This window comes from Arvicola amphibius, chromosome 14 (genome assembly GCF_903992535.2).
Source record: "Arvicola amphibius chromosome 14, mArvAmp1.2, whole genome shotgun sequence".
NCBI classification, from domain to species: domain Eukaryota; kingdom Metazoa; phylum Chordata; class Mammalia; order Rodentia; family Cricetidae; genus Arvicola; species Arvicola amphibius.
In genome coordinates, this window is record NC_052060.1 from 2,593,387 (window position 1) to 2,620,301 (window position 26,915).

Sequence of the window (26,915 nt, forward strand, 5' to 3'; positions counted from 1 at the left end):
CTGGCTCCGAGTGCCAGATGCTTTCCAGCTTGGGTATCTGATAAGGCCAACAGGTCTCTAGGCGCCCAGCAACGAGGTCTAATCTTCCCACCCTCAGCCAAATGCCTCGGATCCAGGGGCTCTGGGACACACATGTCCCTCCCATCACTGGGGCTGTGTGCAGCATCTAGGAGGGAGGTGATGTGTGCGTTAGACGCAAGAGCTGAATTTTCACTATACCCTCACTGTGGCCTCCTGACCAGGCACGCTTACACTCTCCTGGGTGAAGTGAACCTGGGCACCTGTCTGTCCTCCTCACTGGCTCGTGGACCCCAAGAAATAACTGACAGTTTGGGGTAAACAATGAGAGCTGTACCCAGACTATCCCCACTTTTGAAGTAACTGGGGTTGCGGGATACTTTGGAGGTGGGACAGGCAGTGTCCCCTCTGATGCCCTACTTGGAGTCTTAGAACCAATGCCAGACTTCCTTCTTTGAGCCCAGTTGAGACCCTCTTCTCAGAAGAGGAATGACTTCGAGGAGAGGGGCACTGAGGTTGGTGCTGGAGTGGCAGGAGAAAAAGGGTTCTTGGAGCCTGGTATGAGGTCCCCATGGGTTGCCCCCCCACCCCCCGCTTTCCTGGTGCAGCCCACTCTGTGCTGCAACGCCCTCCTTTCGGGGCTCCTTTTATCTGTTCCTTTCTCAGTGCTCCCAGGAAGCAGGACAGCTCTTCTTGTGGGGCAGCCACCTGTGTCTGCAGAAGAGAAGGTTCTAGCTAACTCCATCAAGGGAGGAGACGCTGTCCTTCTCTGCTCAATATGGTGGCCGGCAGAGCCGATGCTGGTGGGTAGGAACCAAGGGGCCATTAGGAGCAGGGGAGACCCCAGGGCAGTGGATGGCTGGCCACAGCCTCCAGTTCCTTCCAGCCCCCAAGCAGGACAGGCCCGTGTGAGCAGGCTGCCTTGAAACAGCCGGTAGTGACAGAGGCATAGCGCCAGGCTGGGATAAATCACGGTACGTGTAAGGCTTTAGAACAAACACCTCCCATCGTTCAGTAGGAGTCTGTCTGGCACAGTTCCAGCTGTCACCAGGAAACCAGGCGAAGACTCTTCCTACCCGAAAGGAGTGAAATGCCACCTGAAAGCTGCGGCTCTCCTCAGACTCCTGGAGTGGGCTCCGGCCCCACCCCAGCGCTCAGGCAGGATGCTCAGAGCCGTGCTGCCAAGAGGTGGACGGGCCTCTGTTATTTTTAAATACCAGCCATTCTCCCTCTCAGCATGGAGCTGTGCCCCATCCAAGAAGCTGCCCGGGCCCACTGTTTCCCTGGCTTCCTGGCTCCACAGCTCCTGGTTTCTATTCGAAAGCCTGGTAAAAGCACAGAAAGCCCTGGCCCAAGACACTGCTTTTCCCTAGGCAGTGTAGCCACCCCACCTTTGAGCACCCTTGGTGGTTGCGTGGGCCCACAGTGTTCATTGTGGATGGCAGTGGGATCCAAGTGGGAAGGACCCGCAGGTGAGGGACCCCGCACTGCTTCCTGTATTACAGTTCCAGCCCAGGCCTTTCCTGGGAGCACTTTGCATAAAGCCTGGCTTCGGGAATATAAGCTTTTCCCCCACAAAGGCTCTAGCATGAGACATTGCCTCTGTTCACTGCCGTTCACTACTCACTCGGGAAGCCTGGTGGCTTTTTTTTTTTTCTATTCAACGTGACTCTCCAGCTGAGTCATTCCTTTCTAGGGGCTCACATTGCTAAGGCTACCCCGCCCTACCCCCAACATGATGTATATCTCCTGATTATTATTCCAAGGGCTTTGACTAAAGGTAGGGCTTCCTGTTTGGTTACCATGGACACCACAAGGCCAAGACAAGGGCTGCACAGGAAGGGAAAAAGAAGGATTTAGTGTGCCTGCTGCAAATGGCCTTAATCGTTGTTTTCCTCTGGCAATCCAGCAATTGCATAATTACCCAGCATTAGGCAGGGCATGTAAGTGTCTGGACAACTTGACACTGTTGGCATAGGCCTGGAGCATTTGAGAGTTCGCTCATTAGCACGAATCCACCTTGAGCTGCAGCACCTGCCCATGAGGAAGGATTCTTTACAATGTCGCTAATATTCAGCACCCAGAAGGGAAACTGGCTCTGCTTCTGGTATCTGGGGGAGCCTCGTGATCCCCAGAGACAACGCGTCCCAGGGATGCTCTCTGCCACCCTGGTGTGGGCTGTGGACAAACAGGCCTTGCATCTGTCCCCAGCAGTGTCCTGCAGGAGAGGTGACACAGAGCAAGTGGCTTGGGCGCAGCGTGGGAGTGGCCTGTTGGGTGTTGCTCCGCCCGCGGCCGCGGGCCGCCCTCCTTCATTTGTCATTTTCGCTTATGTTTTATTTCCTTCGCGGCCTCTCCAGTTAAGAACACCTCATACTTTCCCCCTTGGGAAACTTGTTTTTCCAGCATCTAAGATTTTCCAGCTGGAAATCTTTCTTGCAAGCAAGAAGTGGGAGGCCTGGTGTGGAGCAGTTGGGGTCCGGGTTTGGGCCCGAATCTGCTGACGATTTATACATGTCCACCCTGAAGACACCCGTTCTCTGATCAGTCTGTCGCTCTGCCAGCTGTGTACCTTGGGGAGGTCTGGCCTTGTTGAAGGTGGGTCCTCTCCCTCCGTGGGAACAGGGCTTGGGTAGAATGAGCTGAACGTTCCCGTTGACGTCAGCAGATTCAGGTCTTGGCATCTGAAGGCAAGAGGCCAAGTCACAGATTTGCTTCCCATTCTGATCCCACAGAAGTCATGACAGCAGCTGCCACCTCCCTTGTTCCACCCCACACTCTACGCACGTGCTCCTCTGTCCCCCTCTGTCCACCAACATCAGGAGATTCTGCACCAGGATGACACGAACCCCACTAAAGTTAACCGGGTCCCTGATGGTTTGTTCACCTGTTACACTAGGCTGCACCATGGCCTAGTGTAACATGCAAACACTCCTAGGTGACAAATGCATTCCTGGGATAACTCTTGGAAGCAAGAGGTTTCCCAGGGAACACAGAATATGAAACCCAAACCCACAGGGACAAACAGGGCTGGGCCAGGGGAAGGAGAGGGTCCCCTGACACCTCTTTGGTGGCCTCTGAGGAACTCAGGTTGAGCGCTGGGCTCTGACTTAGGCTGTGTCCTCCTTCTTCTTGCTGCTCTGTTAGCCTTTCTTTCTTTTTCCTCTCTCCTTTTCTGTTTTCTCATTAGTGCTGGTTAGAATATGGTTAAACTTGTCCTCTAGCTCATTTCCCATCTCCCCTCTCCCCCTCTCTCTTTCTCACTCTTGTTCTGGGAAGGACTAGCGGCCTGGCTCTTACTACTCCACACCATTTTCTGAGGGCTGCTGATGTTCGATCCCACATCCACAAAGTTACCTCTTAATCGGCATTAATAGCTTGGCATTTTCATTTGTGACCTCCCTAGTTACATTTAGACAATGAATAATCTAAAAGAAATTAGAGCGTGCAAGCTGGCAGGATGACACATTGGCTAAGGGCATACTGCCAAGCCTGACAACTGAGTTCAGACCCACGGACCCATAGGTAGAAGGAGAGAACTGGCTTTCTCAGATTGTTCTCTGACCTCCACATGTGCACCATGGCGCGCGCTCTCTCTCTCTTCCTCTCTTCCTCTCTCTCTTCCTCTCTCTCTCTCTCTCTCTCTCTCTCTCTCTCACACACACACACACACACACATGCATGCACACATGCAGGCAAATAATTAAATTTGATAAATTTTTAATTAAAATTGTGAGTATCTGCGGAAGCTGGATGATGTTAAGAAGGTAGCGCCCTCTGGAAAAACAGCTACAAGAGAGAGTTTACATTTTTAAGTTGAAAGAAATTGGGCCCTAGGATCTAGTCCACTTTGCTGCATCTATACAGAAAGAATGTAGGAGGGGTAGTTCCTTAGTTAAAGCACTGTACTTCCTATTAGCAGTTCTCTGGAGTCAACCAGCTTGGCTCTGGGTCCGGACCACAGGGCTTCTATCTAGACCCCAGCAATTGGAGCATGACCAGTTCTGCTGATGATGTTCCCAAGATCCATGCAGCAAAAAGGGGATTCTCTCTTCAGATGTCACACCCCAGCTTTCCCCGAGTGATTTAAGTGGAATTATTTCTGAACCCAGGGGAACCTGGGAAGAGCCCTCTCCTTCTGATGTTCCATTTTTAATGCTAGGACACATCCTTCTTTTTGGAAGTTCCATACAAAGGGGAAGGTTGATGCTGGCTTTGTTCAAGAGGAGAAGGAGCATGCATCCTCCCTCCAGGACAGTTTCTTTTAAGCTATTTTTGCTTTTGGCAGCCTGGCTAAATTGATTATAGCTATAGACTGGGCTGTCCAATTGCCCATATCCTCTGAAAATTGGGCACACAGTCTCCAGCAAGTCACAGATGCCAAGAAAACACAGCTATCCCCAAACAAATGGGCAAAATGAGGTCAGAAAGAAAAGTTTACAGACTGGGCACTGGGCTTGAACCGGGCGGCCAAATGGACAGTGTCACATAACTGTGTTAATGAGACCCCCTGGAGAGTCACCTTCCATGTCAGCGTGTCAGCTTCTCACACGAGATGGCCGTCATCAGCGAGGGGAAGGAAGAAGGGCAGTGTTGAAGGAAATGCATTTGTCCCGTCTCTGCTGTAGACCGTAGTGTTTCTGAGAAATATTCTCCTCGTTTCTCACCACATTATAAAACCTATTAAGTCAAACATGTTACTAGTGCCTTCCTCCCCCCAGCATCTCACACTGCTAACCTCGGCTCTCGAGGCACAGGAGACTCACTGCTGGCATTCCTAAGTCTGCCACCTCTTTCCATAGGTGGTGGTCAGGGTGGTACCCATGTTCAGGAAGAGGGCAGTGGTGTGTGAGGAGAATCCAGGGATGGTTTTCATTGGCCAAAGGGCTTCTGTCTCCCTCCCTCAGGACTCACAGGCCACCAAGCTTCATAGAGAAGAGTGGGACACCACTTTCCTGTTCCTGCTCATGGCTCAGTCAGGTGCATAGCTAAAGGACCAGGCAGGAAAAGGAGTCCTATCGTTCTGGCTCAGCTCAGGCCTGCTGCTTTTGCTTCTCCTCTGCTGTGCTCTCCTGTGGGGGTTGGGGAGGGGGAGAGTGTGTGTGGGGGGGCTACCTGAGCAGACTAGGAACATTGTTCTACAGAGGCTGAGGGTGCCCCTCTTAGTCATTCAAATCCTGGCTGCAGGCAGTAGCGTTATCACCTTTACAATTCCTGCGTGTTGGTGAATGCCTGAGTCTCCTTCTGGAAGCCAGTTCCTGGTGCTGAGTCACAGCCTAGAGCCTTAAGGAGAAAGACCCACACGTGGGGCAGGCACTGTAGTTGACGCCTGTCCAAGTGTTCCCTTTGGGAGGCCACACTCATCTTTGGGGAGAATGCATTGCCTCTCCATTTAGCTAATTCTCAGGACTTCCCCAACTGTGCACTGCAGCCCACACAGGGCTGTCTTTCCCCTGGGCCTGCTGGGCTGGAGCTGGTGTGAGCTCAGGACAGCATGAGACAGACAGATAGACAGGCTTCCATGTGCTGGATCCTTTGGCATTTGCTGCCCTGTGCAGGAGCCTGACTGCCCATGGGTTTAAGTCCCCCAAAGACTCTTCCTAGCCATACAATGCTGAGAATTGGCCAGCTCTAAGAAGACTCATCCCCAGTTGGGGTCACAAGACAAGAAACATTGTGGACTGCTTCTTGGGTGGGGATATCAGGGCACAAGCCGGTTTCAACAGGCTTTATGGAATAGCTGACCAGTCAGAGCCCCGGAGTCTTGTACCTGCAGTGCCCACACTAAGCACAGGGCTCCCTGAGTCTTGTACTTTGCCCTCCTAACTGTGTATTCTCTCTCCTGGGGCCCTCTGTCGTCCTCCGGCAGGGTGCAGGTTGCACTGCCCTTGTGGTGGCTGTGGTTGCCCGCAAGCTCGAACTCACCAAAGCAGAGAAGCACGTTCACAACTTCATGATGGACACTCAGCTCACCAAACGGGTAAGATGCCTCATGCCCAAACCTTCATGTAGGTTTACAGCTGAAGTGGGGGCTGGTCAGAAAGAGATCACACACCAGGTGTGGATTAGCAGTTAGGGGAGCCTAAGCTCAGGCATTCGGCTCCTTGTCCACAAGTGAATCCCATCGGACCAGGCGAGCCACCGTTAAGTCACTGTATACGTCAAACAACCAAATCATTTTCCTGATGATTAGATAAATAACACACAGTGATGGAAGCCACCTCCCTGCCTGGTGGGGCCACATCAATCACCCAGTATGAGGCTATGTTTTTTCTATGCTCAAATATTTTCATGATTCTCATTAAGAAGGGCAATATAAAGCCTTAAAATTATACTGGATATATATCTAAAGGCAATCCCTTTGTAAAAGCCATTTAAAGAGATCATTGCAGTAGAGCCCACATTCCCAAATATTGTTGCTTATCAAAATGTCACCATCCGGCTTTCCCCTTTTGGGCTTTCTGGATAATGGCTCTCACTTGCACCCTTGTGAACATGGCTTAGGAAGAAGGTAGGTTGAAAATACAGGAATGGGTGATTAGCTGCTGCTCACACACTCCCACTGGGCTGTCAGAGAAAAGGAAGACCATTTAAGCCAGGCGCAGTGATCCTAGAACACAAGCGGCTGAGGGAGGAGGACTGTTTCAAGTTTGAAGTCAGCCTGGGCTACCTAGCAAATCTTGCTTTAAAACAAAATAAAAGACAAGCAAAAACTAATAAGGCTCCTTTAGAACAGAGAAAGGATAAGGCTTCTGGGAACAACAGACCCAATAAACTAGGTAGGAGCTGTTTCTTTAACAACAGCTTTCATGCAATCTTGAAATAAGTGGCAGCCTGAAGGGTAGTCGGGTGTATGACCTCATGAGAGACTGCTCTTCTCAAGACAAAAGCCAGGACCCCGTGCCAGACTCAGGCCCTGGGCCCCAGAGAAACATGTCAAGGGGACATGAGTCTGCCAGCAAGTCTACAGTCTTAGTTGAGGATTTGAACGCTGGAGGAATTCTTCTGCGATTGACGTTTCAAAGTGGTAAGAATGTTTCTGTAATAGAGACAGGCAGGAAGACAGAACAGAAGCAGACCTGAGAAGGAGCGGCCTCCGGGGAAGCCATTGCAGTGTGTGCTTGCCAGGGTCTCAGCTTCTCTGCAAAATTGTTGACAGCGTTTGATTGTTGGGTCTTTGATTAGAGGCTTCTTTAAAGAGCTGCCACGGATATGAACCTGTACAAGGAAATGTTTCCATATCGTTGGCATGCAGACTACAGGAGCACCATGGCTCCCAAGCCACCAGCCAGACAAAAACATGGAGCTCCAGCGTGACAGAATGTGATACTGCGACCCGGCTGCGCTCGAGCACCCTCATCCTCAGCCCCCTCTCCGCGTGTGCCACGGACACGCTCGGCAGCCAGGGAGGCTAGGGGTGTGAACTGCCCAGGTGCTAGTGCCTTCCTGAGTCAGCTCAGTTTCCCGCTTTGCAGCCCCACAAGCCAGGGGAGAGGAGTTTTGCCTCCCGCTCTTCTCAGAAGAATGTTTGCCAAGAACAGAACGTTAGCTCTGGTGGCTTTCTAAAGCCAAGACTATACTTTGTATTTTTGTGCTATTCCTTTGTCCTTTCCATTCTTCACCCAGTAAATCAGACACTAGAGGAAAATAAAACCAAGGAAAGCAGGCTCTCTCACGGGCCGGGAAAATAAGCACATTTTTTTTCCTGCACTATAATTGTAGAAGGAGATGAGGTTGTGGTTGCTAATTTCAATCTTTCAAAAATAATTCACTAAAATCCTCTTCAAGTTCAGTCACTTTTGGAGGAATAGGGCTGAAAATCAAATCCACAGATATTTATTACTCATCTGTGAGTGCAAGGTGCCTTCTTAATCGAATAACATCTCACTTTTCTCAGAACACTTAAACCCACTGAAATGTCCCTCTAATATCTTACATCTTTTCCCAGAGAAATAAACACAAGGGGAGGATTCTCACAAAGGGAGAGTTTCAAAGCTGGCACTGCTGAGACTTTACAGCTGTCCATGACCTTGACTGAACTCAAGCTGGCTCTGACCTCTCACCCCCAGGGTAGCCCTAGAGGGTCCTAAGCTGCCCTTTGCCCTTTCCAAACGGCAGTGTGTCCAGCTACAGTGACTCATGGGCCAATGAGATGCCAAGCTCAAGTCTGTGCCCAAGACTCCAGTGAGTTCTCAGAGAATGGCCCAGATGAAAGCAGCTGCCATGGCCTGTTGCCATTCAGTAGTGGACAATTAGTAGGCTAACCCGACAAAAGCAACCTCTAGCAAGTATATGCGATGTGAATCCCTCAAACATTTAAGCAGAAAGAAACCATGAATCATAGCCTGTGGATCATAAAAATGCAAATCATTCTGATGTTAATTTATCGCCTGTCTAACTTCAGCCCAGCCTCTCCGGGTAGCACCATGCTGTTGGTATTTGGTTACAAGTCAATGGGTGGACCCCGACTAACAGAGATGAGAAACATCACGCTTTTCATAAGAGACTGCCAGCCAACCTGGCAGAGCTTGAGTGGGGGTGCCCATTATGACTGGAACTGGAGCTGGCAGCAGGAAGGGTGTACTCATTTCTGACTTTCCCAGCCATGTCTCCTTTCACCTGAATAACTTGTCAACCTTGGTGGCAATGTCACTTCTGTGTTTAGTGGGGTCATGTCTTCCCACACTGACTTTTCAGTCAGTGCCGCTGGTAATCTATAACTACAACTTATTGCCAACCCCTGGGCTACTCCATAATATCTAAGGAAGTGACATGCAGCAACACTGCATGGACGAGAGATGGCCCAAGTACCTCCCTGACGCCCCACTCAGACCTGAGGTAGCTCTCTCTAGTCAGTTTGATAAGTGCGTGCCTCTGGCTTGGGGCGGCCTCCTTCTCCTTGCAGAAGGGGTCCTCGTCCCCTAGAATCTCGTTGAACTACATTTCCCTTGAAATCAGTCAGTAAAGCCAAACCTAGCGGCCCTGAACTATTTCTGGCTTCTGACTCTCCAGGGCAGCTAACTAACGTCAATGTCCCTCCAGTGTCCAGTCCCAAAGACAGTGCCAGCGGACTGGTCTGTTCCTTGCAGCCCACAGGGCTGCTTGTGTACCTTGGCTGTTCACACACAGTGATGCCTCCCAGGCTCCTCTCACCCATCCGTATAGCACCCTCGTCCTGGTCTCCCTGCCATAGGATCTGATTATCTTGTATCTACTCGTCAGCCTCCCCCAGAGTGCAGTCACCCGGCACTTTGCATTCCCTTGATCCCTTTAGATCTGATTTTACCCTGAACATATCGCTACTGCACTGAAAAAACTCAGGCAGACCTGCTGAACAGTCCTAAATAAAACTTGAACTCTGAGAAAATGTCAAAGGCTTGGGAAAACTGTTTCAGCAGGCTTACTCAAAGACTTACTCTCAGCAGGGGTGTTTCCATAGGGAAGCAGAATGGCAGTCGCTGTTCTGCAGATGAGATGGATGGCCCACAGCTGGTCTGGCTCCCCCAGTAGATCCCCAGAACAAGCCTTTCTCTGTAGACTTCATTAGGTAATCAAACTTGCCATTACCAGGAATGCAAATTCTCCCAGAAGAGGATTGCAAATGACATTCCCACAAAGGCGGTGGCCCAGAGAGACTGGACATGGTGTTTCTTTACTGACATGAGTAGAAAAGCAGCCTTCCCGAATGGGAAAGACTCTGGGGATGAGCAGAGTGAACACTCAGACTCAGAGAGGGGCGGGGAGGGAGGGGTGGATGCCCAGCATTGCAGCTAGCTGTGCCATCCGGGATCTGGTTGGTCCTCCAGCCACCACCCAATGCGGTCAGTTCCATGAGCTTTGCATGGTGGCGAGGGTCCCAGGCCTGCTTGGGAGGAGCCAGTTTGATTCTACATTGGTCTTGTATCATATTAATATCACTGTGAATGATCTGCCATTTATCACAAGTCGCTTCAGGTAGAGCTCCACCTCCAACACTGAAACACAAAATACATCTCCCCAGTCCAAATTCCTACCAAAAAAGGGGGCAGAGCCCTGTCCAGGTAAGGCAGCGAATATGGGCTAGGATGGAGGAAAGACGAGGAGGCATAAATAGGGTGGAGAGAGAGAGAGAGAGAGAGAGAGAGAGAGAGAGAGAGAGAGAGAGAGAGCAGTCTCAGGAAGTCAGCCAGAAGTCAGTGGAGGAAGATGAGGAATGAGTAAGGGAGCAGCCTCCTCCTACAGTTCTGGTTATATTGGACAACTTCAATCAAGCTCTTGACAGGCTGGCTGGCTCTCAGTCTTTCAACGTGATGTCTCTCATCTCTGTTAGTTGGGGTCCACCCATTGACTCGTTGGGGTAGGAAAGTCATAGCTGCCAGGCTGACCTGGATTCCCCCTTTGCCCTCTCCAACCAAGAGGGCCGCTGTTCCCCCAGTAGGGCTCCTGGCAGCAGAGCTCCGGATCCACCAATGGGTGAATTATTCTGTTGGCTTCCCATGACCACCGAGGGCATGGTTACTCAAGAAAGGAGCTCTTTTCATCCTCCTTGCACCCTGGCCACTCTCCCTGTGACTCACAGCCCTTCTGTAACACCTTGTGGCAGTTACCCTGGCAGAGAGGTAGCCAGAGCAGCCTGTAACATGGGATGCTGTGGTCAAGAGTGCAGAGACTTGTGTCCTCTTGCACGCTTTCTTTTCTTGGGGACTGGGGCCATGAGAAGAAGCTGATACATATTGGAAAAGCAATGCCAGTAAAGTGACAATAGACCTATAAGATGACTCAGTAGAAAAGGGTACTTGCCACCAAGCCTGTTGACCTAAGTTTGATCCCTGGGACCCCATGGTAGAAGGAAAGAGCTGACTAAGTGGAATTTTCCTGTTCCACAGCCACTCTCAAATAAACACACTGGGGCTTATATTATAAATGCTCGGCCCATAGCTCAGGCTTATTACTAACTAGCTCTTACATTTTAAGTTAACCCATATTCCTTAGTTATGTTCTGTCATGCACTGGTACATTTATTAGCATGGCACAGTTATCTCCTACTTCCTCTGTAGCTGGTGACTCCAGACTCTGCCCTCCTTCCTCCCAGAATTTTCAGTTTGGCTTCCCTGCCTAACTTTATCCTGTCCAGTTATTGGCTAGTCACTGTCTTTATTAAACCAATCACAGCAACATATACTTACACAGTGTACAGAAAGATTATTCCACAACAGTGGTTCATACACCACCCCCACAATAAACAGGTAAATGTAACAACAGATACAAGAAAACAAAGTGACCGTGCATTGAAACACACCATGGCCAGGCTTTATGCTAAATGCTCTATGTGTATTTCCATTTAATCAACACAGGAGTCCATCTTGCAAATGAATAGCACTTGCAAGACTCTAGCCCTGAGTCATGCTTTAATTTTCTTTAAAGCATGTAGTATCTGATACCATATCTTGAGCTGCATCCTTCCTCACCCAAAGATTATAAATTCCATGACAGCAAGAATACTATTAGTTCACCAGGAGTGGTGGTGCACATTTGTGATCCCAAGAAGCTGTGGCAGAAGGATTTTAAGTCTGAAAGAATAGTGAGTTCAAGGTTGGTCTAGGCTACATCATGAGACCCAGGTTTTTGTTGTTTGTTTGTTTTAAGAGAATGCTATTGATTTGTTGATCTTTATACTCTCACCTTCTAGAATGGTGTCTGGCTCATCATAGGTACACACTAATATTCATTAATTGTTCTTTAAATGGGTGGAGAAAACAAATCTCAGAGAGTTCAGCAATGGAGCCAAGGTGGAGCTAACAACCCACCCACCACTCACCACATTTATCTGGAGATTTATATGTGAAATAATGCAGGTGTTAGCGTTCTCTAAGGCCTGGCACAGTGCTTGGTAAGCTATAACTCACAGTTATTTGTGAGATCTTCCTTGGACCTGTTTCTTCCCCAGGCCCACTAATATGAAGAGTCCTTCCTAGCCAGGTATGGTAGTATATTCCTTTAATCCCAGCACTCAGAAAGCAAGGCAGGTGGATCTCTGTAGGCCAACTTGGTCTACATAACAAGTCCTAGGCTTTCCAGGACTGTGTGGTGAGACTCTTTCTCAAAACGAAACAAAACAAGTCCTTCTTGTAGTATGTGGACCCTAAGCAGAGTGAACAGCAGTATGGAAGACAGAGAACATAGACTCAGTGAGCGCTATCAGCCAGCATGCTTACAGGTCTGCAAGCCAGAGAGCTGGCCTTTCACCCGTAAAAGATCCTTACCTAGCCTCCTTCAAAGAGACTCAACTAAGCCTTTCAGAGCCAACCTTGGACAGTCCTTGCCAGCTCACTGCTTCCCTCTCAAGCCCTGACCCTCCCAACTCTGCATCCTGGGAAGATCTTTCAGGTTTGGTACCCTTGTTCATCAGGAGAACTCAGAGGTACCTAAGTCTCCACGAGGGAAGGGTGTCTCCACACTGTGGAGGCTGAGCAGGCCCCAAGAGGGGTTGAAATGGTGCTGTCTTCTCAACCGTGCTCAGAGTCAGGCGCCAGGTGAAATGGAGGGAGACCCAGGAGAGCCAACTGCGGTTAAAAGCCTATTGCTTTTTCTCTCGCAGATATTGATCTGCTTAGCTCTGTGCCGGGCTGTTTGCTCGCAGTTAATTTCAGTCAGCGCAAGGCTTGCATTTAACATTATTTCCCCGAATGCTCAGGGGCCTCCCTCTCAAGCCCATAAAGATGGATCTGATGTTTCCCTGCCACCTGGCCAAACTGTGACTTCAGGATCTTTTTCATTTAGGCTGGAGTTAAAGGCGAGCATTGAAGTCTGTGTTCTGTCGGGTGGCTGAATGGGGGCCAGGATGACTTTAAAAAGCAAGATAAAAACCAAACTAGCATCCGTCCCAATGCCTTGATCCTGGGAAAGAGGAAATGGTTCTGTTTGAATTCAGACGAAGTCCAGACCTGCCTCCCTTCAGACCATACGAGAATCGTATGCAACTCTTGGACCTGACTCTTGATTAGACTTGGCCATTAACTCCCTGTGTGAGTCTGGCCTTTCATTCCATCTCTGAACTGCTTCCTTCTGTTTTAAGTGGGGAACTTGAGTTGTATAATAATAACTAATATCTTTCTGACACCTTAAGATTTATATAGTGCTCAAATCCATGTGGACTGTTTGCTGTTGGTAAACTGATGGACTGGTGTGTGTGTGTGTGTGTGTGTGTGTGTGTGTGTGTGTGTGTGTGTGTTAGCCCAAGATGTCTTCCCTTCATCTTATAGACAATTAAGCATTTGCTCCTAAACTGCTTTATGATGCACAGGCCTTACAGGCTTTCCCATGTCAAGTGTTTGTTGGCAGGACACAGGAACCATTGTGAAAGGCTTGTCTGTTTTGTTATTCGGTGGCTCTGTGAGCATTCCTAAGAAGGGGTGGTGTGACTAGGGCCCGGCCCATCCTATGAAGGCTTAGGCAGGCTCTTTTCCTCCTCCCTATCTTTAAGGCTTTCCTCAGAGGCCAAACACCTGTGGAAACTGAGAAGATCCTATAGCAAATTGCCCATCCCTTTGAAGGACAGCAGCAGCATCTTCTCTGCCAGGAGAAAGCCCTTCCTGCTCTGCCACCTCTTAGCCAACCAGAGCCAATGTCCAGAGCCAGTCATCTGCTTGCCCCTCCTTGCTAGCCAGACACCAGCCATCCCAAGCCTCAAGCCACTACTGTAAAACAAGGAAGTGCCAGGGGTGGACCAATCAATGGAAGGTTTAAAACCATTTTCACCGATTTTTTTTAACTGAACAACAATGAAAAAAAGCAATATTTATGTCACTTAAACATTCCTGAGAAGACTTAGATGTTCTTTTAAAAATCATGTCAGCGCCAATGAAGAGTATACCCATCCTTAGTAAAACATTTGTGAAACGCACACAATCAGCCTGCGAAGAGATGCTTCCCAGGCCTTCCCACGTGTCTCAGCATGTTAGCTACGCCCCATCTGTTGGCGTTGGTCTGAGAAGCTGGTCTGTGCTCTCTGATTTTGTTAGAATCTTATCTGGAAAGCCACCTAATCTTCCTGGCTGGTCTCCTCACTTACAGGCTCTGGGCCTGTGCTCCTATGCCACTGTGCACGGCTGACAGAAACGGAGATGGTTAATGAAAAATATGTTCAGCTTGCACTTAATAAGGAGTGTTTTCTCTTGCTCTTGCCACTAAGTGCTGAAGATGTCTGTGTTTGGATTAAAACGTTGTCCCCTGCCATCTGGATGCCATTGATATGTGTCGGCTCAGTCATGAGCTGGGTGATAGCGGTGGTTTCCATGTCAACAGATGACACAGTTGTATGTGGAGCCGTGTGGCCGTGGTGCCCTGGAAGCTAGTCCAGGGGAACAGCTGTGCTCTCACACCTAGGTATCTCCCCTGATTCCCGACATCCCTGGGATGATTTCAGTTTTGTGCCAATTACATTTACATGTGAAATTGGAGCACACAATCTTTGGCCGTTTAGGAAAGGAACAGTGGTACCTGTCACTGTGACAAAAGACATCTCCTCAAAGACACCTTTTTAAATCTCCACTTGGTAGGGAGCCTGTTACTCTCAAGTGTGGCACCCTGAATGTGAGGGCATAGACGGTATTTATTGATCCAAACTGTACCCCAGACTTCAAGGGCTTGCTAAGCATCCTGTCTAAATATAGCATCAGCAACGGCGGCCGAGAGGCAGCAATGAAACCATTTAGGAGGAGAAATGCCTCTCAACTCCAAGCTCCAGTCTCCTGCGTCTGCTCCAAGATTAATAAAAGATGCATTTTAATCTAGTCTCAGAGTTTCGTGCTCTTGATGAAGAAGAGATCTCTGAGGAAGCATTTTCCCGGGAGGGAGATGGCAACCACGCATGTAGGGAAAACATACTGTGTGAACCTAGGGCTCCACCTGACCGCAGCTTGTTTGCTTTCCCTTAGATCAAGAATGCCGCCGCCAACGTCCTGCGGGAAACATGGTTAATCTATAAACACACAAAGCTGCTAAAGAAGATTGACCACGCCAAAGTCAGGAAACATCAGAGGAAGTTCCTCCAAGCGATCCACCAGTGAGTACCAGAGCCGTGTGCCGTGTATCCAAACTGAGTGTGGGATCCCGCAGTTCAGCTGCATCTTCTCAAACCAGGGAGGTGCGGAAGAATCTGCTATGTTCTACTCAAAAAGCTCAGTCCAGACTGTTCTGTCACTTACTTCCCTGCTGTGGGAGGGTAAAGATCAGAGCAAGGGCTTAAGGGCTCTCATGCTACACAGACACACATGCACACGTATGTGCAGACACATATATACACACAGAGACACACATATACACACACATAGAGACACATACACACATATGCACAGACACACAAGGACATACACAGACATACATATACACACATACACACACATGCACACACACATATTTACACACAGAGAGACACAGACACACATGGACATACACACATGCACAGAGACACATGTACACACATGCACAGACACATATACACATAGATGTATACACATATGCACAGAAACACATGTATACAGACTTGAGTGCCTTAATGTGTGTGTGTTCACACACACAGACATGCATGCACGCACACACACACACAACTCCAGTGAGGAACCAGTGTTCCTTTTGTAATCGAGGAATAAGTTCTTTTAAGTATAGTGGAAAGTTGGGTATGGCAGTTCATGACTGTAATCCCCAAACTCAAAAGGCTGAGGTTGGGGGATCACCTTGAGTTGAAAGCCACCCTGGACTACAAATTCAGTTTGAGGTCAGTTTGGGTTACAGATTGAGACCCTGCCTCCCTCCCCTAATAATATATAAGTAAATAAATAAACAGGGCAGAGAAAGCTAAGAAAAAAATTGTTCTGATCCAAAGGTTTGGGAAGGCTGGGTGGTCAGGAAGACATTGGCGGTGGTAGAACAACCCAGACAAAGGCGTGGGAGCGGTGGATGACTTGGGAACAGCAAGGAAGGGAAAGCGACAGGATTGCTTTCTCGGGGCCCTGACAGGTCTAGTTGTGTCAGCTGCTGCCTGCGCCCAAGGTCCCAGCGCTAAGTTCCGAGCTCATGTGCAAGGAAGGGCTAACGCTTAGTGTGGACTTGAACTACCTGTTCCAACTCTTCTCCACAGGCTGAGGGGTGTCAAGATGGAACAAAGGAAGCTGAGTGACCAAGCCAACACCCTGGTGGACCTTTCCAAGGTGAGTGGCATCCAGGACAGGCCTGGCCCATGTCCACAGAGCCAGTTCATGGACAGGAAGGCAAAGACAGCTCTCTTTGATGGACAAACACCCAGGTTCATGCTTTGCATCTGTAATCTACCGGTGTGTCCTGTCTTTGGCATTTGTTTCTACTCAGATTTGTCTTTGGTCATAACTCATTAGCTAACCCAGTTCTTGCTGGTGTGTTTATAGCTATGCATGGGGGGGGCTTCTAAAGATGACTGAATACATACAGGAAGCACCTTAATGAGGACCAGATGGGACAAGGACCCTACAGATGACCTGGTTATATAGACTTCAGATGGTTCCTTTCTATTTATTGTTATAATAGAAATTCATTTTCCTGTGCCTTCTGATCCTTACAGTCCAGGTTTTCCTGACCTCAAATTGATGGTGGCAATCGTGTGTGCGTGAGTGCGTGCGTGCATGCGTGTGTGTGTGTGTGTGTGTGTGTGTGTGTGTGTGTTTCACTACAGGCAGGCAGCTAACAGTGAACATGGAGGTCCTAAGAACCTAAGATCTTAAGGCTCAATATGGCATTGTTCTTCAGCGTTTCTTGTCTTTACTGCCCTAAGGAGCACAAAGAGACTCTCTTCTTGAAAATCAACACCTTAGGGCTGAGCGTGGGCAATCTGACCAGGAGCTCCCACCCCCACCTCCATGCCTTCTCATAGAAATTATATAGCAAGTGCATAGCCCAGGGCCAGGCTGGCAGAACATTCCAGCAGATGTCAATTGTAATGGAACCTCATTCCCTGGGAAAGCAAAGGAAACTCCCTCAGGCCAATTAGGCACCCTTTGAAAAGAGCCTGCAAGCAGAAATTACTGGTTGCTGGGCCGTGTGCAGGCTCCTCTTTCTATAGGGATCAAGGCAAAGAAAGGAACTCCTATGCCTGGGAGGACTTCAATCACAGCTGGGGAGACGCCCACAGACCCCTATGCCAGTGGGAGGGGCATTCAGGTGGAATGTGAGGTTTCCCAGAGCCCAATGTGGGAGGAGGTGAATGGACCCCTGAAGTTTTGGACATGTTGGTTAATCCTCTAGATTCCAGTTACCAAGACTACTAGAAGTACATTGTAAATGGAGCCATTTATTCCAAGGATTCTCAGGAGACTTTCTCTCACACCAGCTCCTCTCTCCTGCTCAGGTGCTGTTCAAAGAGCCCACCCCTACCCCCACTCCATCTCCCTGCAACCCAGGTCACCCTGGGTTTAACTGACTTTCTTTTGTTCTTAATTCTAAATTCTCAAGAGAGGTGATTACAGGTAGTGGTGATGCCATGCCTTTAATCCCAGCACTCAGGAGGCAGAGGCAGGTGCATCTCTGTGAGTTCGAGGCTAGCCTGGTCTACAGGAGCTAGTTCCAGGGTAGGCTCCAAAGCTACGGAGAAACCCTGTCTTGAAAAACCAGAGAGAGAGGGGAGAGAGAGAGAGAGAGAGAGAGAGAGAGAGAGAGAGAGAGAGAGAGAGGATTTGATTGGTCAGTGTGAGTCATGTGTCTGTCTTTAGACAAATCAGCAGTGACTAGGAATCAAAAAACAGCTAGGATCCATTCTGTGAGCCTTGGGTGTGGCTCGGTGAGACGCCCCAAGATATTTCTTCAAGGGCTAGCAATGTTTGCCATCCTCCTCTCAGCAATAGGACGCCCTGTGGCTGATACTCCCCAGGAATGTCTTCATCTCTCCTGCGGTGCTGCCCAGTGCCTCGGAGATGGACTGTCTGGTCGCTGGGGTGAAAGAGACGGCTTGGCAGTGAGACACTGTGTACAAGCATGAGTTTGAATGCCCAGCGCCCACACTGAGCCAGGCAGAGCTGCCTGTGCCTGTAACTTCAGCACTGGTTGGCAGAGAAAGTGAAGTCTGATGGCCAGTTCTAGCTTAGCCAAAGACAGTAGTTTCTGGTTTGGTTCCCTCTTTCAAGGGAATAAGGCAGAGAAGAATAGAGAAAGATATTCTGCGTCCTCCTCTGGCTTCTACATGCTTGCACCCGTGTGCTGACACCCACAGTGCCTCGTGTATCCAACACACACACACACACACACACACACACACACACACGCATGCACTCACTCACACACGCATGCACCCACGCACACACGCACATACTCACACACACATACACAGTGAGTTAGAAAGACACTCTGCTGTACTGCATTGGGAAATTGAGCCGTATATAACTGGGGAGTGAAGTACATGGGGATAAAGAATGTGCAGAGCCGTCGTGAGCCATCCACCTAGTCCTTGTCTTTTCCTACCTGAGACAGCCTAGATTCAGCAGCCTACCTCTGACAGCCTACCTCTGACAGCCATCCACCTAGTCCTTGTCTTTTCCTACCTGAGACCAGCCTAGATTCAGCAGCAATTTTGCATGTTTCATGTTGGTCTCCATTTGCTCAGTCATCAAGCACTGGCAAGGGAGGGAGAGCATGATGACGTCATGCCTGCTTCCTTCCCTTTGTATTTCAACTCCTGACTCCTCTTCTCCCCACCTCTGTACTTTGTTCCTCCCTAGATTAAAAATGTGGCCTCCTGCCAGGTGGTGGCTCAGGCCTTTAGTCCCAGCCTGGTCTACAAGAGCTAGTCCTAGAACAGGCTCCAAAGCTACAGAGAAACACTGTCTTAAAAAAGCAAACCAAAAACAAACAAACAAACAAAGAATGTGGCCTCCCAATGGCATTTTCTATATCAAACAGGCCCCGTGTATGGTGTCAGAGCAGGGAGGGCTCAGACCCCTTGCCCAGTTGCTTCAGTTTCTTCCATAGAGATGTAAAAACAACCCCCAGATAAGACAGGAACTGTAAACATGCTTTGTGAGCTGGGGGGGTCTGATTATAAACACAGATAAGGAAACCAGACCCAAGAGCAAGATGACCATCACCCAGTCACACAGCTCATCAGGGTGCTCCTGGCCCAGCTTGGGATGCATGGTTCAGCCATTCTGGGGGACCATGTCCAGTGACGAGGCACTTGTCTACTCAGGTCACCCTTTTCCTAGAGAGGAGCTGTCTCCATACCCACTCCTCCAGTATTCTGAGTGCAAGGGGTGGGGGCTCTCCTGCGTTTCATGGTCTCCCCTTCTCCTCTGCTGCTGCCTGTGTCTGTCCTGCCTTTCTCCTCCCACCCTGCTTCCTGCTCCTCTGGCCTCTGGGGTCACTGTGGCATCCACATCTTCCTAGATCAGTGTTCTCAACCTTCCTAATGCTGTGCCCTCTTCATACAGTTCCTGGTGTTGTGGTGATCTCCGACCATAAGATTACTTTATTGCTGCTTCGTAACTGTAATTTTGCTACTGTTATGGATCATAATGTAAACATCTGGGACCACAGCCCACAGGTTGAGAACTGCTATCCTAGAGTCATGACAGCTGAAATGAGATTAGGGTCCTGCTGTAGATCCCACAGGGACACAGCTCCGCTCCCCAGTGCACTGCCATCAGAGCCCCTTTTTCTCACTCTGGGAGTGTGAGACTCCTCAGTTTTACTCTCATGTTTGGGCCAGCACCCCTGGTGCATGTTGACTGGGTGTTGTATAGTTGTATCCTGCAGCTGGCACAGGAGCCACAGGTGTCGTGCAGGGTGTTCTGTTAGCAAGGGGGATCCAAGAACACTGTGGAGAGTGTTGGAGTAGGACACCATCAGGAGCACCTGCAAGGCACCGTTGCTAGGCGTGTGGAAGGCAGGACTGCTCCGAGGAGTCAAGTGCAATCTAATCACCAAGACCTCAGTCAGGTGTCATGGGCCTTTTACCTCCTCTCAAGGGTGGCTCCTCAGCAGGGCAGCCCCTTCTCGCCCAGGATCGTGCCTGAGGCATTAATTACATTTTATATATCTGACTGCTGGATAGAAAAGGGGGTGGGATGGGGATACAATCTCATAACAATGTGTAGTTATTAACTTCAGTTTTATGAGGAGGCTGGGGTAAGAGAGGTTAAGGGGTCTGTTAGGGAGCCGAAGGCTTGCAGTTTCCGTCGCGACTTGTTAATTGTGAGTCTATGGCATTGGCCACCCCCATTCGTGCCTTTTCTTGAGCCAGCCCTCTCTGTGAATCTGAGAGCCATTTAGAGCTGCATTCCATGTAAGAAAAAAAGAGGAATGTTTCTTTTCTTCCGTGCATATTTACTGTTTCAAACTGATAAATGAGTTGAACGTGGTCACCCCTGTCTTTCATCCCAGCACTCAGGAGGCAAAGACAGACGGAGCTCTATGAGTTCAAGGCTAACCGGTCTACAGACTGAGTTCCAGGTCATCCAGGGTTACACAGTGAGACCCTCTATCCAAAGAATGAAACAAAAAATTATAAAATTGATAATTGATACCCCACCCCTTTAAAAATAACAAAAATAAAGTGCCCCTCAGCCTGCCCACCCCCTGGAAAGTCCTAGGGTTGTCCTTTGGTGACATGACACACAGCTGGGTGGAGGTGGCTCGGGCTACAAAGTGGAGGGCTTTTCACCTCTCCACGGTGTATTCTCTGTGGTGATGGTCTCCTTCTGTCTTCCACTCTGACTCCCCCAGATGCAGAACGTCATGTATGACCTAATCACGGAGCTCAATGATCGGAGTGAAGACCTAGAGAAGCAGATCGGCAGCCTGGAAACCAAGCTGGAGCACCTCACGGCCAGCTTCAACTCCTTGCCCCTACTCATCGCCGACACCCTGCGCCAGCAACAGCAGCAGCTGCTCACTGCCTTCGTGGAGGCCCGCGGCGTCAGTGTGGCAGTGGGAACTAGCCACGCACCTCCCTCTGACAGCCCGATCGGGATCAGCTCCACCTCCTTCCCAACCCCGTACACAAGTTCAAGCAGTTGCTAAATAAAACTCCCCACTCCAGAAGCATTACCCATAGGTCTTAAGATGCAAATCAACTCTCTCCTGGTCGCTTTGCTATCAAGGAAGTTTCAGACCAGGGAACGGAAGGAAGAGAAGTGGAGCTGATGAGCTAATTCACGTTCTTTCGGCGTGCTTGGTTCCATTTGCCTTGAAACCAGACGTCTAATCTCTGTTTAGGTGCCTCTACCTGGGAGCTGGAAGAGGAGGTGACTGGAAGCAACACCTCTGTCAGGGCCCTTGCTGCAGAGCTGGCGGAGGACAGAAATCCCTACTCAATCTCAGGTTTTCACAGGGAGGTGGGGAGGGGCAGCCACTCTGAGGCAGATGAAAGTGAAGTCAGCCAAAGTGGGGTGCATTGGGCAAGGGTGGTATCAGGTTGGGGAAATGAACTCCTGGCTGCCTTGGGACCTTAGCACACCTCTCTCCCATCCTCTTGTCCAAGGAAGCCCCTGGGCGGTAAAAGTAAAAAGAGAGCTGCCCAGAACTTTCCAAGATGGACATAGCCAAATTAGATTGGGGGGAGGGGGCATAGACAAATGAAAAGCCAGATTTTCCATCCAATAATACTATTGAACACACACACACACACACACACACACACACACACACACACACACACCACAGATGTTCCATCCAGATCTTTTTCTTTGAGTTGAGCCCAATGAAAGGGACCTGATTCCTTGCTGTGCACACGGTGAGGGAGGTCTAAATCTGCATTGAGACGAAGTGTGAGGTGTGTTTGGTAGAAGTTAGCAGGTACTGGCCACATTCTATGGCACTGAAGATTCAGGTCCCTCCTTCACCATGTCCTAGACACACACCCTGCCTGATTCTAGTGTATGCCAAACCCAAACTGTTGGCATTCTGGAGAGAGAAGCAGATGTCTAAAAATAACGGTTTCCAAGAGTTTTCTTCCAGCCAAATAAGCTGTGTCTGATGGACCTTGCATTCTCAGGTGTCTGTATGTGGGAGACAAGAGTGTGCCCGATGCCACCATAGTGAACAGAACCCTTGTCTGATGGACCCTGCGTTCTCAGTGTCTGTATGTGGGAGACGAGAGTGTGCCCGATGCCACCGTAGTGAACAGAACCATTGTCCGGGCTTTGTTAAGGTATCATCACCCAGATGTAGGAGCGTGAAAGGGTCAGTTGCTGAGTTGGGAGAAGGATGGAGAGTGTTCCTGTGGTCCCCTCTACTTTACCTGGACTCACCTCAAAATGAAACACTGTGAGAGCACAGGGAGCCCCAGAACATGTGTAAATGAGGGGTTCATTTGTTAGAAGCCTGTTTCTGTTCTGTCATGTTCATCTTGCGGCGAAAACTACTCCACTGAATCTCAAAGCCCATAGACTCCAGAATCATCTAGATCCAGGCTAGGGATAGGCGCTCGGCTTGTTTCACTGCCCCGTGGTCTGACCATACACAGCATCTGGGAGGTGAGAACTGCCAGTTATCACTTTCCCCATTCTGAGGTCTTTGATTTCTGCTTGTAAGAAGTTATGTATGGAATAGTTCATTTGTCTTTGGTAGAACAAAAGGGTGTTATCTGTGTTTGGTTGCTATCTTGAGAATAGCCCTGTGAGCGGCTATTCCAGCCACCCTGGAGGCACTGCCTTACTGTGTGGGTTTTTCTTGTGCAATGCTGGGCCTGGTCCTGTTAGGACAGGGATGGCTGGATATTAAGGTAGACAGCTGTGGCGTGGAGGTCACTCAGTTTCTTTGCTCAGTCTCTTGTTCGTCGTACTGTCTTGCTGTCTTGTGCTTTGTTTTGCAGTGCTGGAGACCAGACCTGCGGCCTCATGCATGCTAGGCAAGTGCAGTTCCCCTCACCCACACCCAGCCTGCTGCTGCTGTCTTAATGGTCTATCTATCTTCATCTCTCCCCTGAGCATTTTCATTAGCTGTTTTGCACACCAGAGAGGCCACATTTGTCGTTAGTGTTTAATTCTTTCTACTTGTTCTTTTAATTATTAATTATCTGAAAGATTATTTTTATCCCAAGAATGGCATTGCTGCTTTCAGTTTAACCAAACCTACAGGCACATATACAAACAGATGAAAGAGCCACGCGGCTGCCCTGTAGCACTGGTTGCATTTCCTAGAATGAAGGCTACTGATGGGCCCACTTCCTGCTCATTTGGCCTAGAGCCCTGGACTGGTTTTCTCTGCTCTCCCCTTGCATCCTGCTGTGATCCTGTGCGGGGTGGGCACGGCACAGCTAGAGATTAGTCTCCATTTCACACAAATGTCATGCGAGATTCCACTGCCTCTCTCCTGCCTTGTGTCCAACCTGGTCTGGACATCGTCTGAAATCTGTCTCTTTGTTGATTTTCTTGCTAAGTAAACCCTGGAGACTAAGCTGGCAATGCTAATCAAGAGAATGGCTAGAGTTGTTTCCAGGAGGATACCACTAGCATTGGAGAGACATGTGGGCATATTTGTAGGGTAGCCTGGCCTATTGGAAGTGCAATAACTGTGTGTGGTTTTATCTCTAGCGAAAGAATATACCTCGTAAAAAGTGACAGGTTCTGAAGGTTGGTTCTGCAACGACAAATGAACTGCCACTTCTGTCCTAGTATTTCAGCTCGGCACGGGAAGTGATACTTCTCTTGCAAATACAATCAGCCCTCCATGGCCTAGGTATCAGGGATCCTGGTTATAGCTCACGCAGATATATTCCTACATCTTTTGACTGATCCCACATCACCTGAGCATCTCCGGTGGTAGGGAAGGAGGCTAACAGACCCTATGGCTGTATGTGAGTGGGACAAGTTTGATTCTCAAAGAGTGGGCTGCGTATTTAAATCATGAATTACTGGAATGTTACTCTAGCCCTGAACTGGTCGAGTTCCACCCACTCCTGGAAGGCTGGCCAATGGCAGAGGCCTTCCTGCCATCTTTCAGGAATGCAGGAGCATATGGAAGCACTCCAATATTTTCCCCAAATATCTGGACACTTGAATTAAAAACCTAGAGCCACCTTCTCATTGCTTAAGCCATATTATATATAGCTTCATGTACTGTGAAGTCAGGGATGCACTGTGATACTCCAGGACCACTGAGCTCAGTGGGATTCAGGACATAGCATCAGCTGGTAATTTACACCCGGCTAGAAGCCCGTTCCTTCTTAGATTGAAGTCCAAATAAAAATCCGCACCTTTGGCTCAAAGGCCACGCATGCGACCATTATCACTAAATTGTCATGAAGTGTCTGAGAGCCATTTTTACCACCTTCATAATGTCTAACTCCATGAAATCATGTCTTGATACGATCCAAAAGAATGTGAGGGGCAGAGCCATGAGTCACCAGTGACTGTGACCCCAGTAGGGTCCAGTGCTGTATGTAACAACAATCTTGTAAATTAGATATAGAAATTGTACATGAAACTTAGTTCTCAAGTGCTTAGCAAGTTATTAAAGGCCAAGAAAGGGCATTGACAAATGATGACTTTAATATATTTAGAAATCTTCCCCTTCACTTTGCAGTAATCTCCTTGCAAAGAAGTCATGGGAAGAAGAAAACTGGGGATACATACAAAATCAGAATAGAGAAAAACACTGAGACTGGGGTCGCATATCTGGCCAGCATGTCTTGGTCTGTGTGTATTTCAAGGTGAAGATGAGTTAATAATTCAGTCTGAAGTATTTGGTAGAGGGCAAATGGGAGCACTGCTGTCAGCACGGCAGTACTGGCCAGCTATGTCCTATCTAAGTGTAGGGAAAGTTACCAAAAAGGAATCAGATAGATAGTAAAGTCAACAGGGCGAAATATGGGGTGTGTGCATAGTTCTGGAAAGCCCCTCCTCCGGAGTGTGACAAACAGTGGACACCAGTGTTTCATCTCAAGACAGACAGCCAGGCTGCTGCTGGGGACCCAGCGGCGGCCCTGTGATGTCACTGCACTTCCTCCGCTACTGCTCTGACATGCTCAAACAGGCCCCTTCGCATGCAGCCACTCCACTGCCCCAAACTTCTAGATGCAGATTAAGGATCCATTCGTGGTCATTTTGCTGTCCCTGTTGACTCCATGGCCTTTGGTTTCAGTCCCTTAGACAGCGATCTGCAGGCTTCCTGGCAGCCATGAACAGTCCCTCCCTTCTCTACCCTTTAGTCAGTTGACTTGGTCATGCCTTGGAGAATATCCCTTCCTTCTCTACTACTGCCAAAGCAAACATCTGGGGAGTGGGATTATAGCTAGCCCTAAAATGGGGGAGCGGAGGGGTGGCAGTAGTGTCCGCCTGTGGTAGCAGGAAGCTTTCACAAGGCTGCATAAATGGTCACTGACAGTTAACCCTGGCAGACAAGGACTACGTAGATTTTTATTGAATTAGGCCACACCTTATGAACAAGTGCTCTGTGCTGCAGCCAACAGACGGCCACAGGGGGGACCGTAACTGCGATCTTTATGTCTTACGCCCTTACTGGAAGCACTCAAACATGAACTGGAGTTCCCTCTGAACAACATGTAAATCTTCAACAGACCACCTCCAAACCAGGTGCCACACGCCCTGCCACAGTTGTTTACACACCGAGAAACGTATTCTGGAAGCTGTGACCTCGGGCCTGGACTGAAAAGGGACCTTGTGACCAATCAAGCTGCTGGAGGAAAAGCACAAAATTCAATACCAACCTCTAGTTAAGATCCCAAAGAAATGCTGACATTTCTGGCAAAATAAATAAAATAAAAAATGAATAGGAACAGTGGCAAATATAAAACAAAACCAAATCTGACGGAACAGCCGACATCCAGCTTCCCAGAGCGAGGACGGGGCTAAACACCATTCTCCAGCGGTATCAGTTTTTGGATCCCGTCCAGGGCTGATCCACCATCATCATACGTGGAGTTTAAATGGCGCGATGACGTGACAGATTTAGTCCCAGACTCTCCATTCTGTGCTGGCCACACGAGAACAAAAGCGAGCCATAGGATGTTGATGGAGGAGCCGTTTTCATAGCAAACTCAGAAATGGAAGTGTTTATATTCCAAACTAGATGGGCTTCAGTATGAATTTGCATCTTGCCTCTGTACTGCTTGCTATTTTTTAATGATAGGAGAAAGCATAACAGTTTATTTTAAATATGAAATATATTGCTATATTATAAAATATATTGTAACTTTCGATTAACGTTTTGTATCAAGCTAGTCTTTAGCAGGCTGAGTGACAGCCTGCTTTCCTAACGACTGTTTCTGAGTACACATCGCTATTAGTGGTTGCCTGACCCCCGGCCCAGGTCCTGGTTCCACTGCGTGCCAAACGGCCATATTCTCATTCTCCAAGACTGAGTGAGTAGTAGAGACAAAGAAAGCCCTGACATGAACTTAGAAGAACAATTCTACCCCCAATTCTGTCAAGCCATTTCAGAAGTGATGTTTACAGCCATCACTCCTTCAGCATCTGTCAGCCAGGTTAGTAAAAGCCTAGACTCTTTCAATCTAAATGCAAAGGGCCCATTTTGTAAATTATTGCCTCGGGCATAGCCATCCAGCTTTCCTCTGGCAATATCAGAATTAGGCATTAAAAAAACAGTCTTGTTTAACTTTGCCTCAAAATACTCAAAATTCTTAGCGTTGAGTTTTTCGGTCTAAGAGGACAACCGAGATTAGAATTCTCTGCAGGCAGGACCCAGTGGGGAGCGAATGTGCACTTCTCTGAGCAGCAATCTCTCTGGGGGATCAAGGTTTCTGCAGTTTGTCATTGGTGCCTGAGGAGGAGGCAGAGTGTGCACAGTGAGACCCAGCAGAAAGCCGGCTTCCTCTTCTGCTATTCACTCTCGCTGGGAGGAGGTGGGTCTGACCACCGCATTTCCCCTAAGCGGCTCACAAAGCCCACTCCCTCCTCGCCACAGCACCCGAGACACAC

General features: G+C 48.9%; 1 protein-coding gene across 2 annotated transcripts in view; it reads left to right on the plus strand.

Moving 5' to 3' along the window:
* Kcnn3 (potassium calcium-activated channel subfamily N member 3) overlaps positions 1 to 21,036 on the plus strand; it is a 139,276-nt gene extending 118,240 nt beyond the window's left edge. For both annotated transcript variants that reach the window (XM_038311495.1, XM_038311494.1), the window contains 4 exons: positions 5,888 to 5,998; positions 14,934 to 15,061; positions 16,136 to 16,205; positions 20,740 to 21,036. In XM_038311495.1, coding sequence (XP_038167423.1) covers positions 5,888 to 5,998; positions 14,934 to 15,061; positions 16,136 to 16,205; positions 20,740 to 21,036 — 606 coding nt within the window. The remainder of the gene's footprint in view (positions 1 to 5,887; positions 5,999 to 14,933; positions 15,062 to 16,135; positions 16,206 to 20,739) is intronic.
* The last annotated feature ends 5,879 nt before the right edge of the window (positions 21,037 to 26,915 follow it).